Below are 16705 nucleotides of genomic sequence, written 5' to 3' on the forward strand. Positions count from 1 at the left end.
GCCTCACTTGTATTAGGAGAGGAAAAATGTAATTATATTTCCGTAAGTAAGTTATATGGTTTTCCTCAGTGTTCATCAATTTGACTTTTCCTTGTAGGTTTTTTTTTCTTTTAATACTTTTTTTTTTTTTTTTTTTTTTTTTTTTTTTTTTTCTTTTTTTTTTTTTTTTCTCCATTTTCTTCTGAGCCATGTGCCTGACAGGATCTTGGTGCTCTGGTGAGGTGTCAGGCCTGAGGCTCTACAGGCTCAGGGCCATGGCTCACGGGCCCAGCCGCTCCGTGGCATGTGGGATCTTCCCGGACCGGGACTCGAACCCATGTCCCCTGAATCGGCAGGCAGACTCTCAACCACTGCACCACCAGGGAAGCCCCTTCTTTTAATACTTTTGACAGATTATTTTTCATCGGAAGTACGTAATCTTCCCTTAGGATAGGTAGTTCAGGTATCTTTTAAAGTTGTTTTCTTACAATGTACAATAACATGTCTATGGAAGTTTCTAGATCCCTACTCTCCCCTTTCTGGCTTCATACCATCCGTAGCTCCTTTTCCCATATGCCTCACACAGCTGTTCTGGAGTTAATGCAAATGCCATGTGGATCTGAAATGTACTCAGGATCTTGCCACTTTTAGGTCCTGCTTCTTGGGGAAAACTGCTCCATTGGCATTTAATAAAAAACAGCATGACTTGGTGAATTTATCTCTTTTTCCTGACATTGGCAATGACAGTGCAATGCCCACTGTATACAACTGGTGTGAGGTCGGCTTGCAAATCCCTACAGATATGTGGTTACTTCCCTACTTTCCCTCTCTTTTGCTTGGGCAACTGCCACATTGATGCACTGGAGCCACTCTTCTGCATTCTTCTCATCCTTGGCCTTGAAAACATAGCTTTTATTGTCTGTGAAGATTTCGAAAGCCCGAGGGAGAGAGCGGTCCCTGCGTTTCTTGGCCACAACTTTCACACTTTGTACTTTGCTGAGTTCTATTGGTGAGTCATCAGGATCATCTTTCTGAAATGCATGGGAAGGAAAGAACATGAGCTAGCTTTCAATAGTATGGAAAGATCTCTGGCTCCTGGAGAATTTTCTAAGAGGATCAGAATCCTTTCACTTCATGTGGCTTAAGACTTTTGTTATTTTGGGTGCTAAAGCCTCAAAGAGTCATTAGAGCAAATGAAGGAGTGAGCAACTGGCTTTATGTTGTACTATCTAGGGTTGAAACAAAATAGCCAATTTATAGAAAATTATTATACAGTGGGATTGGGAAAAATGCTTGATTCATATTTCTTTGACTTTATGTCATTTTCTACTGATATTAACACTGTATTAATAGAGCAAAATGCAGTAGTACAATTTGGGGTAATATTAACTCAGAATCTGAGATAATTTTACAGGCTTGAAATTTAATTTTCTTTTGTGTTACCTCTGAGAAAGAGGTATTAATTGAACAAACAGGGTTCCAATGTTTAAGTAGATGAAACTGTTTTTGAAACTCTCTTGAGCTTTGGAAGCATGATTTGTCCACAAACATTAAGGGAAGGAATATTCAATGATGCTATGTTTTCTTTGTATTAAAGCAGATGCTTAAGGATCTCTCTAACACCAGAGTCATCATGATGGGCTAGCATGAATATTTTTAAGGAGTCAGATGCTTCTTTAAAGCAATTTCAGGTCTTTAATATTCCTGAGCCCATTCTGTCCACTGGAGAATGTACCTGTGTTTGAGAATCTTGCCAACCCTCCTTTCCCATCTCCTTTCACAATCACCCTTCTCTCACTTTGCAGTGGAAAGGCATCTTTTTCACTCGTCCTAAACTTTCTTTGGTGTATTGTCCACCTTGGAAAAATCTCAGGAGCATCAAACAAAAAGAGTAATTCAAAATACTGACGTCAGCAGAATAGAGAGTCCAGAAATAAACCCACCTATGGTTAATCTTGAACAAAGGAGGTAAGAATATACAATGGGAAAAAGACAATCTCTTCAGAAAGTGGTGCTGGGAAAGTTGGACAGCTGCATGTAAGTCAGTGAAGTTAGAACACACCCTCATACCACACACAAAAATAAACTCAAAATTGAGTAAAGACTTAAACATAAGACATGACACCATAGACCTCTTAGAAGAGACCATAGGCAAAACATTCTCTGACATAAATAGTACCAATGTTTTCTTAGGTCATTCTCCCTAGGCAATAGAAGTAAAAACAAAGTAAACAAATGAAACGTAATCAAACTTACAAGCTTTTGCACAGCAAAAGAAACCATAAACAAAACGAAAAGACGAACTACAAAATGGGATAAAATATTTGCAAATGATGCGGCTGACAAGGGCTTAATTTCCAAAATATGCATACAGCTCATACAACTCAACAACAAAAAAACAAACAACCCAATGGAAAAATGGGTGGAAAACCTAAATAGACATTTTTCCAAAGAAAAAATACAGATGGCCAATAGGCACATGAAAAGATGCTCAACATCGCTAATTATTAGAGAAATGCAAATCAAAACTGTAATAAGGTACCACCTCACACCAATCAGAATGGCCATCATTAAAAAGTCTACAAATAACAAAATGCTGGAGAGGGTGTGGAGAAAAGGCAACCCTCCTATACTGCTGGTGGGAATGTAAGTTGGTGCAGCCACTGTGGAAACAGTATGGATGTTCCTCAGAAAACTAAAAATAGAATTATCCTATGATTCAGCAATCCCACTCCTGGGCATATATCTGGACAAAACTGTAATTCATAAAGATACATGCAACCCTGTGTTCATAGCAGCACTATTCACAATAGCCAAGACATGGAAACAATCTAAATGTCCATCAACAGATGAATGGATAAGGAAGATGTGGTACATATATACAATGGACTATTACTCAGCCACAACTACCAAGCCCACGCACCACAACTACTGAAGCCCACGTGCTTAGAGCCCATGCTCTGCAACAAGAGAAGCCACTGCAATGAGAAGTCCACACACCGCAACGAAGAGTAGCCCCCGCTCACCACAACTAGAGAAAGCCTGTGCACAGCAACGAAGACCCAGTGCAGCCAAAAAAAAAAAAAAAAGTGAAAAATAACACTATAGTCTTTTAGTTCTTACTTTAAAATGCACATTTTCCTCATTTACAAGAAAATCCCTTTATGATGTGGCTGAAGCTTCAGCTGGACTGCTGACCACTGCATGGTTACTGTCTCCCTGGGGATGAGAGGGATTTTGCTGTGGTCTTCACGCTATATTATATTATTTCCTAATATTTGAGCCAAATGTTCTGTCATATTTCTGGAATGTCAAACCATTATTTCCTGATAAAGATGTCAAATAAGTTAGCCAATTATACAATAGCTTATTCTCTAAACTTTATTAAAAAGCTCCGAATCAAGAAGTATAAAGGTCATTATTTGAGTTTAGGAAAAACATTCTTATGCACTAACTCTACTTTGTTAATGCATAAGAGGGATCTGAAAAATCACTACATCTTAACTTCTATTCTGATTTCTTTAATAAAGACAGGAAATTCAAATGGTCATTTTAAACACTTTAAATATGCTTCAGTGTGAACCTATGCTAAAAAAATGTTTCCTTAAATCGCCAATAACTTTTCAAATTGAACACACCATTATACTTCCCATTTAAAAAGACCTTCAGCCCATCTGTATATTTTATAAAACACACAGATGAAGAAAGTAACATGAGTTCAAAATAGGTGTCACCAAAATGTTCTTTTTCATTCAAAAAGTTAATGTGAAGTCTTATTAACTAAAAGAGCGCTGATCAGAATTTGTCATAATTCAGATACACCATACTTGATTCCTGTTGAGTAGTAAGTTCAAACAAATTTTGTAACGAGCACTCCAAAGATATAGTGCATGTGCTCTTAGTGAAATGTAATTTTTAAGTAATTTAACACTCTCATTAATTAATTCAGACACAGTTTGGTTTGCCACTCACCCTGTATTTTAAGTGTACATGGGAAGCTGGACAGTGTATCCATTTAAGAACATGCATTGGTGTCACATTGCCTGAGCCTAACTCCAGTTTTACCCTTTCTCACCTTACTGGCTCTAACCTTGGACAAGCCCATCAGTCTCTTTGTGCCTCAGTTTCTCCATCTGTAAAATGGCAATAACAATAGTGCTGACCTCAAAGTATTGTTCTGAAGATAGATAGAGGCAATCCAGTGGGGCATGTGATAAGCTCTGATAAGTTATTATTATTATATCTCAAAATGGTCAAGAAGTAGATCAAAATTTCATGCTCCCTGATCTGTAATGAGTAGAGTTTAATGATAAATAAAACTGATTTGAAAAGAAAGGGATAACTTTGCATTGTTGATTGCAATAAAATATTATTTCACAAGTTTCCCACTGAAAATTCAGGATATGAATATTTACTGAGCATCCTACTTCAGATTGAAAATTATATTAAATGAATATTTATTAATTCTTTCAGAATTCTATTCTATTCACTAACTGAATATTAAATGAATGAAAGATAGTAATATTTCTCCCTAATCAGAATTGAATTTGGTTGACTACAAAAAGTACTTAAAATAAATCAGCCTTTTTTCCTTCCTCCCTGCCTACTGTCTCCTTCGTCAGGTCCCCACCTCCAAATATAACCTTCAATCCTAAAAGAAGTCAGAGTCAATGTCATAAGCCACACATTTATTTAGGTGATCCACAAGTAAACAGAAGGTACGGTATTCAAGTCGAGATCCCCGGGTACACCTTCTGTGGTTCGTCTTCTAAAACTTAAGTTAACCAAAAAACCCTCCCGTAATAAACTGAAGAGGTACAGTGAACCAACTAACATAGGAATGAACAGAATAGACAGTCAAAGGGGCATATATAATAAAATGACACTGTAAAATGGAGAAGGAAAAAATTATTGGCCTTTTAACTCAAGACAAAATGCCTAGCTGGCAGAGATCAAGACCTTAAAGATGCAAGTGTAAAATACGGTAGGGGTACTTACAGACTTTCCTTTTTGAAACAGAAGTTGATTTCCAGCCAGTGTAAAATAGCGGGTTTTCCACCTTTTGATGAACTTCCATCTGACTTGCTTCTCTTTAAGTTTTCCTTCTATGAGAGGCTGGCCATCTTGATTTACAACTGTTTAAGGTAACAGAATGATCAAGCCATTTATTTTCCATTATTTATTTGGCAAGTGATCAAAAGTCAGAATTGTACAGTGAACCAGACCCAGTAAGTACATTTGGATAGTGGGCTAACAAATTATGGATTTGGTTAACCTTCCCCCTTGGTCCCTAAAAGAATGCACAATTTAGATATGATAATGGGAAACTGTTGAAAGCCCTCATTGAGATTTGCAAAAGGAACATAGTTCACGAAAAGAGCGTTTGGTTAGCAGTTTTTTTTGTTTTGTTTTGTTTTTTGCGGTATGCGGGCCTCTCACTGTTGTGGCCCCTCCCGCTGTGGAGCACAGGCTCCGGACGCGCAGGCCCAGCGGCCATGGCTCACGGGCCCAGCAGATCTGCGGCACGTGGGATCCTCCCGGACCGGGGCACGAACCTGTGTCCCCTGCATCGGCAGGCGGACTTTCAACCACTGCGCCACCAGGGAAGCCCTGGTTAGCAGTTTTTTAAGGTTCATCCAGGCATTCAGCTTTCTGTGCTTCCTAACTCCTTTGTTTCATGGTATTCTGTTCACGTGAACTGCTTAGAAATATAGCTTTATAAATAATCATAAACCAAGTATATTTAGCTATTTGGCAGCAAAAGTCAATGTAGTGCTCCAAAAGATGTGTTTTTCTGAATCCTTAACAGCTGCAAAGGCAAACTTACCTAACTCTTTTGAACATGATTTTTCCACTCTGGTACACACACACTCTATCTCCACTGTCCATATTTGAATCTTCACCTAGTTAAAAACTGATCGTTTCATGTTTCAACTCAAACGTTGCTTCCTCTGGGAGACCTTTCCCAAACCCAGACTCGAGTGACTTTGTCTTCTATACGTTCTCAAAGCAACTGGCGTGTTTCTTTTCTATCAGGTATCATCATTTGTAGATGATTCTTGGCATTTACCTTATTAATGTCTTTCTTTCCCATTCAACTGAAAGCTCCATGAGGGCAGGGTCTTTGCTTTGTTCACTATTGTTACATCAGGCATCTAACCTAGTATGGAGTCCATAAATTTTTGTCGAATGAGTGAATGAATGGATTCATTTTACATTGAAGTAGAGTGTGTATGATTACACATAACCATAGAATTAGAAGTCTGGTTACAATGTCAGAAGTTTAAATGTTGAACTGAAGAATTCCATTTGTTTTACCAACTACATAAGATTCACTCTTCAAATTTCAAATTCATGTGAAAGCATCTGATTTCTGGGGAGTATGACAATATTTATTTATATACATTAATGTTCAATTTTCATAGCACCTTGAAAGTGATGAAATTTGTTCATCACTATGAAATTTGGACAGTACCTCTTTAACCATATGAACACAACCTATCCTTCCCATCTACCACTTCTCTTATGTAATGTAGGTAAAAAAATTACCTCAGACAGGGGATTTGTCCAACTTAACAGCACTGTTGGGTTAAGAATAATGCAATGTATAGTTTTAATAAACAAAGTTCTATTAAAGTTAATCTAGCTTTTTCCCCTTCTTGTCTGATGACTAGTCAATTGGATGTTCCATTGCCAATCCCAAATTAAGGCTAATAACTGAAACAACATATGAAATATATTCTTAGATTATAGGGTTATGATGAAGATAGAATAGAGAGTGAGTGATTTGGGGGTTGGTGCACATGCATTTAAGTGGTCAGGAAAGAGCTTGCATATTTGAGGTGGTATTTAATCTGAGGCTTCAGTGATGAGAAGTGTCCCCCATTTTCTGCGATGCTCCACAGTGGCTAGTACTAGGTATAGCAGAGGGTATGGAAAGCAGTTACTCAAGAATCATTGACAATCAATGTCAAGAAAATTATCTCAGTGTTCTGCTTTGCTTTACTAGGAATCATCTGATTTAGAGCTTTCTTAAAAGCTAGTATGCTCTTTGCAAATTTAAATTTTCCATAAACACAGTGCTTGCTTCCTTTGTGCAGCAGGTAAAGCACTTAGGACACCTTGTCTTCCCCACGTGCTACTGGTCCTAGAGGGCGAGTACAGCCTGCTTGCCATGTGCTCACAGTGTCGGCCTGGGCTAGGGGTTCCATGAATGTCTGCTAACACGTGCTGTTGAGTCATGAAGAGTGCAGCAGCCTGTCTGGGAGGAGGAAGGCAAGGTCCAACGGAGGTCCAAGAGGAGAAAACAAACCAACAAGCAACGAAGTAACAACAAGGAAAAACCCAAGCCAAAAATAGGATTAATTTTTTTCTAAAACACCCATTTCCTATGCTTTCAAATTAGAAAAAAATGCTGATCTAATTGTAATGTTGAAGGATTTTTGAATAACAATTCAGAAGAGTTAGATTCGAGTCCTCTTAACCACTGATTTCTGCTCAGCAAACAGGAAATAATAATCGCTCCCACCTGCTTTACAAGGATGTTGAGAGATCAAAAATCAAAATAAAGAGATTTGTGTAAGGACACTAGGTAAGTAGCAAAGAACTACTACCCCTGCCCCCCTCTTTTATTAAAGAACTTACTTCACCTTTTGTAACCACATTGCTGTCTTGCCATTTTTAATGGTAAGATGATTTAATATAATGCAACGTCATTTAATAACAGAACATTTTCCCCGTCTTTCTCCCATATTTACTCAAAGAAACATTTGAAATAGTCATGATATCTGAGCTGGTTTGAAATCACTATTGGTTTAGGTAATATTTAAGCACATGTGTCCTTCTAGATCTGACATAGGGAATTAGCTACAAGAACTTCTCCTCAACATAGATCCAAATCTCAAGGCAGGTCCAAATGGTTCACTTTAAGTGTATGTGACGGAAGTCACACTTGGCAAAATAGTTGAAGGAATTGTTTGAGACATGGAGTGGCTGGGATATCATACCCACATACCCACATGCCCACAATGACTGTGAGAGACTCCAGAGAAAATGATAGGCTTACTGGAGAACAAAAGGATGAAGGATGATGGAGAAATGCTGCTAAGTGAAGACTTTTCACTGTAGCCCAGTGAAAGTGGATCCCAGGGGAAAAGTCCATGCAAAGGATTTTAGGAAGGAAATGTTAGCAGCACTTTAAACTAGCTGCATGTTAGGGCCTTAATTTAGGCATCAGAGTCAGCTTCAGATAATATGTAAAAGCCAGGCTATTTGTAGCTGTAGGATTCATTTAAAAATAGTTTCAAAAGGCAAAAAAAAAAAAAAAAAAGACTTAAATTTTTTTGCAGTGGCTATCCCAGGTCCTAAAAAATTTTTTTAATAATTATATCTGGCTTATGCGTGACTGGCCGTGTGTCCTTTTAATAGGCCTATTGCCCATAGCATGTCCCGGTAAGCAATAATTCTCATATGATATTGCAGTCTCTTCATGGTCAAAACAAGGAACTAATTCTTTCTAAGGATGATCATATTCCACTTGAAAAATAACATGTGGAATGAGACTATGAGGGAATGATTGTGTGTCTAGAACTATCTTGTTTGCACATAACGCATAAAGGATATTTAAATATTTTCTCTCTTGCCAATTAACACATTTCATTCAAAGCACCAGAATTTGGCTAAGACATTCTTTACCAACCAGGATCTGTTCCTTTTTTAAATTATCAGTTGGCTGAAAAAAACTACGGAATATTAAACTGAATTCTCTAGTGCAATTGGAACCCAAATATTACCATGTTTATCAACTTAAAAGTCTTTTAGAATGCTAATACAAATGGTCATATATTAATTGTATTCCTTTTGTGCACCAAGAGTTGAAAATATTTATGTTGATAAAAGATGAAATTTGAAGGTGTTAGTCTTACTCAACACAAAGTTGGTGAATAAGAGTGAAATAATATCAGACCAGATACCTTAAAGCAAGAAAGAATATTCCTCTGTTGATCTACCAACCATATCCAGTCATCTCACACATAATTTTGAGCACAGATAAGCTGTAAGGCACTGTGTTTGGATCTGAGGGGATCATAACGCCCAGCTCACAGAGAGCTTGAGTTTATCATCTTGTGGGGAGATAAAGCATTTTACGAGTTTGACAACTCAGTATAGAGTTTGGCAAGTGCCCCTGCAGAAGTAAAAGCCAAGCATTACAGAACTCAAAGAAAGGGAATTCTACTTCCAGCTGGGAGGGTGACATGGTGGCTGGGCCCCCGCTGAAGAAGGGAGAAAGGAACTTCTAGGAGGAGTACAGAGAAGGCCTGAGGTAACAAGCGGGACTTGTGAGGGAAAGTGCATGAAAAGAAAAAAACTTAAAGAAGCTGGAAGGATCAATGAACTCAGAAGCAAGTTCACTTCTTCTGCAAGTAAAGCAGTCACTTTGGTCAAAGTCATGAGCTGAAAGTGGGGGATCGGCAGGCGATTCAAGAGTTTTTGGTATAAGATCCAGGAAAGAGATTGGGTATCAAATAGTCATGGGGAGGCCATATTGGACTTCATATGAAAGTTCTTCTGAAATCCCATTAGAAAGGATCTTGCTTTTCTTAAGGACCAAGGAGGGGCCTAGAGCCTGTGAAGGTCCAGCCCGCACAGACATGAAGCCTCACAGACCCCAGATGGAACCTGCTATGGATCAGGCATGGTTGCAGCAGGAAACAGGGGGCACCTCAAGCTGGGCAACTGAGGGCAGTTAATAAAGGGACTGCTTACACAGACGTGGGCAAGGTGTAGGAAAAGCACCTTAGTACTCTGGGGCCAGGAGCCAGGAGGAGGCATAACACCCGTCTCTGGCTGAAGAGGAAAGAGAAGAGAACAGTTAGGACCCAGAAGGAGACCTGTATGCAAGAGCGCTGCCTGACAGGAGTTGTGTCTGTGGATTGAGGACACAGTCAACCTGCGGTGACCAAGCAGGGAGGGAGTCAGGAATAAATAAGCAGACTTCACTCTGCTCCCTCCCTCTGATCTCCTGCCAGAATGTAACTGAAAGCCAGAAGAAAGGAGAATGGAACACCCTGGGAGGCACCTATCCTAAACTGGGTGTAGGAAGCAGAAAAACTTCTTGGAGAAAATGTGTCTGAGCTGAATTCTGAAGGACAAGTAGCAGTGATGAAGGTGAAGTGAAGAAGGATATTCTGAAAGAAAAACCCAAAACATATGCAAAGGGCTGAGGCCGACAGAGTGGTCATGAAATGCATTCTAGGAACTGTCACTCATTCTTTGTGATGGAACCTGGTGGGGCTTGGCAAACAAGAGATGAGATGTGACATTCAAGAAGAGACTCATCCTGAAGATCCCTGGACATCGTGTGAAGTGGAAGCTAATACTTTGTAACATAACATAATAAAAAAGAATAATTTCTGTAGTGATATAACCCCTTTATCTCAAGAGCACAAGAGCTCAATAATTCAAGGTCTCCACCTTGTTTTAAGATCTGTTGCAATTGTGAATATGTTTTTAGCCAATTATAATTTAGTTAAACATAGTGTATTGGACGCCATGTTTGCTCCTTACTATAATAAGTCATACAGGGCTGTACCAAAGACTTTCTCTGGCCTAGGCCTAGGGCTGATGAGGTAAGGGCAGCGACTTTGGAGTCAGACCTCAGCTGAAGTCCAGAATCTGTTATTTTAACAGCTGACTTGTCTTGTACAAGTTGTTTAACTTCACTGAGCTTCAATTTCCTCTTCTCCAAAGATGCCATGCTTAACAACAGGGCCACTGTGAATGGCTGTGCAGGCTGTTCATTGCGCAAGAACACTCAGCCAAGGGGTAAGAAGGGGCTGAAATTCAGCCCGAATTTTGCTGTTTAAGTCTACACCCCCAAGTGGACATCATCCACCATAAATAAAGGCACAAAAAATGCTGTAAAGGTTAACAGTAGCCTTGCTTAACTAAGTCCTGGTACATAATAAGGGGTCAACAAACAGTAGCTACTATCATCATGATCATGACCATGATCATGAACATAAAATCATCATCATCTCTTACTGTGATGATGAACAGGTGGTTTTTATAAGTACCATATCCTAATGACTTTAGGATAAAACCCATCTCCCTCCCTCCAATTAAGAATGTAATGAAACCTATACTATATTAAAGTGTTAGGAACAGTGAGAGAATTCAGAGTAAGACAGGAAACCCTTTTAAAGTTCAAGGACTGCAGGCTTTGAACTTGAGGTGTCACAAGCAATTCAAGGAGTCCCAAAGGGAGGTGAACTCTTCTGTTGTTGAGTAACAGATCCACTTGTTCACAAAGCCTGCCATATTCAAGCTAATCCAATAGTGGATTGGGCTGCACTGGGAGCCTTTTCCACATCATTGGTGGTTGCTCCCTTTTATTCCAGAGTTCCTGCTTATTCTTATGACAGTAGGTGGTGACATGTCCCCCACCATTAACTACTATTCACATTGTACCGACTTCTATCCATACCCAGAAGTTCCTTATATGTATGCTTTCTGGCTTATGCAACTTTTGTCTTCAAAATATTGCATTGTATAAGAATAATTAAGACGGTTGTGAATTTAATTTGTGATGTTCTAATTCTTAGATATTTTTTCTTGATCGTTAAAGACAAATACCTTCAAAAGAAGGCATATTCTGGAAGAAAAAATGTAAATCTCAAATACTTAGTTTTAAAATAAGAACTGAGAAAAAGTATGTCTTTTAAAAACTTTTCCCTTGAAATGACTGCTTCTGGGAATTACAACTCCTGTACAGTCTGTGGGGAATTATTTTTTATGTATCGAGAGTCTCAAATTTACTTCAATTCCCTTCTACGGTTTTACTGATTTTCTTGTATGTGTGCCAGTTCTAATAAAGCCAACTCTAATTACAGAGGATATGCTTAAAGAGGGATAGAATAATTAAATGAGGAGGTCATAGGAGCCACATTTAGTAGGCTGAGCATCTGTGGTTTCTGAAATCACTGAGGATTGTAACAAATGGCATGTTTCGTATGAATATCCAGGCAGTGTGTTAGAAGTCCATATTTCCTTACAGTAGTAAATAAACGAGGAGGTATCATCCAGCATCCATTTTGTAACATCCTATAAGATGCGTGGGGTCCAAAAAAGGACAAACTCATTTTGACAGCAGCCCTTTGAGGGCACTTTCACATGTGCCGAATGGCTTCCTTTCTCAGTAATTTCATACCCATCAAAATGTAGTCTGCTTTCTAGGCTTCTCTATTAATCACTGAAATATTGTTCTAAAAAAAGCCTCAGAACTACTCTTTTATAAGCTTGTGGAGCAGTGTTTCCCAAACTGTGTTCTGAGGGCCACCTACATCAGAATTACCTGTTGGCTTCTTAAAATGCACACTACAAGGAACCACCCCAAACCTACTGAAGCAAAATTTTGGGGTAGGGTGAGGGACCCTGCATTTTGAACAGGATCCCCAGGTTATTCTAACATAGCTCAGGAACTTCTAGGAAATGATAGTAGCCTCATGGTAGATGACAGTAATAGGTCATACAATATCCAAAATAGTAAAACTGCAAAACCAATAGTGGGAAGAAACTTGTTATGACCTTTCCATAAAATTAAAGAATAGGAGAGCAGTATAAGATCACATGCATGTCCTTGGCTTAAGTTAATAGAGTTATAGAAGAAAATGTTCAGAATCAATGTTTGTGGAATTTGGCTTACTTATGGTTTCATCAGTGAAAGAAAAATTCTAAGGCCCCTTGCCAAGAAGGTAACCTGCTCAGTAAGTTCTGAGCAGTAAGTATGGTCACCTTTGTGCCCTTATGGGAACCTATCAGAGAAGACTGGCCCAGACTTGCCCAGTAACGACTGACAGGGACCAATGGGAAAAGATCAGGGGTGGTAGAAATGAATGGAGAGAATTGCTCAACCTTATTCTTGAACTTTGAATAAAAAAGGGTTCCATACACACTTCCCATGTTGGTCCCATGCTGTCATCTCATTAATATGATGTCATGGATAGGTATTGCTGGCAACACCTGACCATAGGATTTTAGACAGTTGAAAATGTTGAGTGCTTTCCCGCACGGCCTTGACATTGTACAGCTTTCCCTGTATGGAAAAAAATAGATCTGACACACTTGTACCAGCTCTGTGATAAGGAGGGTCACCTTGTTTGGGCTGTACAAGTTGCACACGTTAGCCATTGTCCCACTTGCATGCATGTACATTCTTGGTGTTTAAGAGCATTCTAAGGTGTGTCTACACTGCTTTTGTGGAATTACTTAACACAATTTCCATCTGGTGTGGTTCAACACTTGGCCTCAAACCTCTTGGCAATAAATAGAAGTTTTACAATGTCTGCATTGGAAGCTTTATCTGTATCATATACACCATAAAACTGTGTGTATTTGACATACATACATACACACACAATAACTACTCTCTGTTAAATAAAATGATCTCTCATAGTACTTTTGAGAAGAGCTTATTTAAGAAAATACTGTTTATACAAAGAATACGTTTGGCACAAAAGATACACTGCAAATGTCATCATATGAATACCTTGTTTCTCTTACAATGAATTATTGTGAATCCATTAATTTGTTTTTTGTCACCACTTGCCTAAGAAAAATTTTACTAAAAATTTTTTGAGAAAATACAAAATTGGTCATTCATTTATTTGGCAGATATTTATTGAGTATCTACTGTGTGCTAGGGGCTGAGGATAGATGGATGAGGGGGACTCCCTCCATAGAACTTGTTTACTGCAAGAAGTAGACATTAATCAGATAATCACATGCAAAAGTCAACCAAACAAAAGAATAACAACAACAAAAAACAAGATGACAGGTATATCGAGTATTATAGGGAGAGCTCTGAAGTACTCTGAGGACCTGAGCATAAATCAGGAGGTTATAGAAAGGCAATGAATCTGAGTTGTAATGGGAAAGCTAAGATCTACATTAACTAGGTGATGAGGGGAGAAAGGGCACTCCTAGCAGAAGAACAGCAGATACAAAAGCATAGTGGCAGGAAGAAGTGAGGTGAGTATAAGAAACTGAAAGGAGTTCTTCCTGGGCAGAGCAGAGAGGAGCAGATGGCACTGGGGACAAGATGAGGCTGGGAGAGAGCGTTGCATGTGAAGCTCTCAGGCACATGATATGGAGTTTGGTCTTTAAGCTAAGAGCTGTGGGAAGCCATGGTAAGGTTTTATGCAGAAAGTGGTCCTATCAGATTTGTGCCTCGAAGAGGTCATTCTGGCTGCAATGTGGGAAGGAGGTTGAAAGGTCCAAGTAGCACAGTCAGGAGGCTATTGCCATTATTTTAGGTAAGAGGTGATGGTAGTTTGCTTTAGGGCAATGGAGAGAGGTGGACAGAGTTGAGCACAGTTGAGAAGGTAAATCCACAATACTGGGTGATAGATTAGATAGGGGTAGGAGAGAGGGCAGTGGGTCTCTGGCTGATGGATCAGAATGAGTGATGTTGTATTTACTGAAATGGGGAATGCTGGAAGAAAATCAAGTGTTGTTTGTTTTATTTGGGGGCGGGGAGGGGACAAGGATGGGACCCTTATGAGTTTTAATTTAAATGAACTGAGTTTGAGATGCCTTTGAAGTACCAAGCAGGCGATGGGAGAAGTCAGTCAGAGGAGGGGCCTGGACTGCAGATACACATTTGGGAGTTTTGTCATAGAAGAGGTTACTGAAGCCGCAGAAGCAGTGGAGATTGACAGGGGAGAGAGTTACAGTGAGGGGAAGAGAGGTGCTCTGACAATGAACAGGTGGATAGAGGAAGGTGGGCCCGGAAAGGAGGCTAAGAAGGAGTGTCTAGAGTAGGAGGGAGACCCAAGGAGTGCTGTCTCAGAAGGCAAAGGGAGAAATGTTTGAGGAAGGAGGAATTGGCCAAGAGAATTGCATGCTGCTTAAGGCAAGTGACACAAGGACTGAACATACCCCGTGCCTGGGACCTGCGTGGCCTTAAATGACCACAGAGATAATAGGCTTAGAGGCTAGATTAGAGAGGGTTGAGTTAGGAGGAGAAGGAGGCAAGGAAATTCAGAGTGAGCAGTGACCGGACTATTTTGGCTTTAAAGAGGAGGTGAGAGAGAGGCAGTAGGTAAAGGGAAAGGAGACGTTAAGCCAGTTGACGGTGTTTAAAAGCCCATGGGAGTTAAAGTTGGAGGGAGAAATTGAATAAAAAAGAGAGGAAGGGTAATCTACGCTGTGGAGTTTCTGAGATGGCGGAAGGGATGAGATCCAAGGCAAAATATGAGATATTTGATGACTTCATTCTCCGTGGCCGCTAAACGCACTTATATGTCTTTTACATAGGGGAGCTTGTGGCTGAAAAATAAATTTCATTCCTAATGTATTTGTATAGGTAGATAAAAAATTAAGATTACTCTGAAAGGTGATGACTAGAGCTCTTTTAAAAGATATTAAGTTCTTTATTTTGAAAAACTACATAAAAATTCTTATGTCACTTCAAATCTGTAAAGTGATAGAGACTGATTTATTCACTCTAGTCTGCCTTTCTAAAGCATGCTTCTCCGCCTCCATGGGTTGTCTTGACTCAGCTTATTCTCTGAGTGGAAGAGGACACATTTCAATGCCTGATGATTTGTTTGTGGGTAACCACAGAGTGATTCACGCTTTGCTGCAAGTAAACTTTCAGCCTATCAAGATAAGATTGTTGTTGACCCCATATGGAAAGGCAGAAGGATTAGGATAGTGACGCTGGTTGAAAAATGGAAATTAACCCCTGCAGGGTATTAGGCTACTGATCTTAGCTTATTTCTCATAGAGGCTCACAGGTTATTAGCAAGCTTACTATGAACTCTGTGTGTACGTGTGTATTGAAACCGTTTAGTAAAATATTAAAATTGGGTAACCATATAGTGTTGAAACTTTGTACATAGCAACATTTTCTTCTTATAAAAGCTTACTTTGCAAAAGCTGCTATTTCAAGGTTTCAGTTTAGTAAGTTATTTTTTTTTAATTTTGAGAAAGAATTAGATTTTAAAGTTGCATTTCAAAACAAATCCTATTTCTTTTATCATCATCCTATCACTTTACATGATCCATGAATTACTCCATCATCCATCTACATGCCAAATACTTGTTAAACGCTACCATGTGCCAGGTACTGGGTAGGGCATACAAAGAAGAAGAATGGATGGTTTTTCCACCTCTAGTTTACTGTCTAGTGGGAGAGATTGATGGCAATGTGCTGTGTACACTACAGAAGGTGTGGGCAGAGAATGGAAAGGGCAGAGAGGAGAGAGTTTATTCTGTTGGGGTCGTGTGTCCATGTATGCCAGTGTGTATGCACGTGTGTGTGTGTGTGTGTGTGTGTGTGTGTGTGTGTTTGTATGTGTGTGTGTGAGAGAGAGACAGAGACAGAGGGAGAGTGTGAGTGTGGGAAGGCTTAACAGAGAGGCATAGAACAGGGAGATGGGAAGAGGGGAAAGAGAAAAAGATTTCAGGATAAGGATAATAACTTATCTGGGTTGATGAGCATGTATTTATTTTGTCATTAACTAATTCAAAGTATCTTTGAATTAGTCTGGGGTTCAGTTTTGTGAACTGAGTCATTAACAGTATATACGTGTGAAAATGTGAAGTTATCCTGCCCAACCACTGTCCTGTTTTTGGCACTCCAACCACATTAAACATGGAAGACAACATGCTCACACACTGTGGTAGGAGGGAAGGCATCATAAGACAAACCCAGTCACTGCAT

General features: G+C 39.4%; 1 protein-coding gene across 2 annotated transcripts in view; it reads right to left on the reverse strand.

Annotated features, from left to right (window-relative positions):
• Window positions 1-568: 568 nt before the first annotated feature.
• The window catches only part of VEPH1 (ventricular zone expressed PH domain containing 1), a 214387-nt gene continuing 198250 nt past the window's right edge, over window positions 569-16705 (reverse strand). Inside the window, exons 13-14 of one of the 2 annotated variants that reach the window (XM_007447840.1) lie at window positions 4978-5114; window positions 569-1010 (exon numbers count right to left, since the gene is read on the reverse strand). In XM_007447840.1, coding sequence (XP_007447902.1) covers window positions 774-1010; window positions 4978-5114 — 374 coding nt within the window. In that variant the 3' untranslated portion in view covers window positions 569-773. The remainder of the gene's footprint in view (window positions 1011-4977; window positions 5115-16705) is intronic. The other variant, XM_007447841.1, reaches the window with a different exon arrangement.

The sequence above is a fragment of the Lipotes vexillifer genome, unplaced genomic scaffold, assembly GCF_000442215.2.
Source record: "Lipotes vexillifer unplaced genomic scaffold, Lipotes_vexillifer_v1.1 scaffold1207, whole genome shotgun sequence".
NCBI classification, from domain to species: domain Eukaryota; kingdom Metazoa; phylum Chordata; class Mammalia; order Artiodactyla; family Lipotidae; genus Lipotes; species Lipotes vexillifer.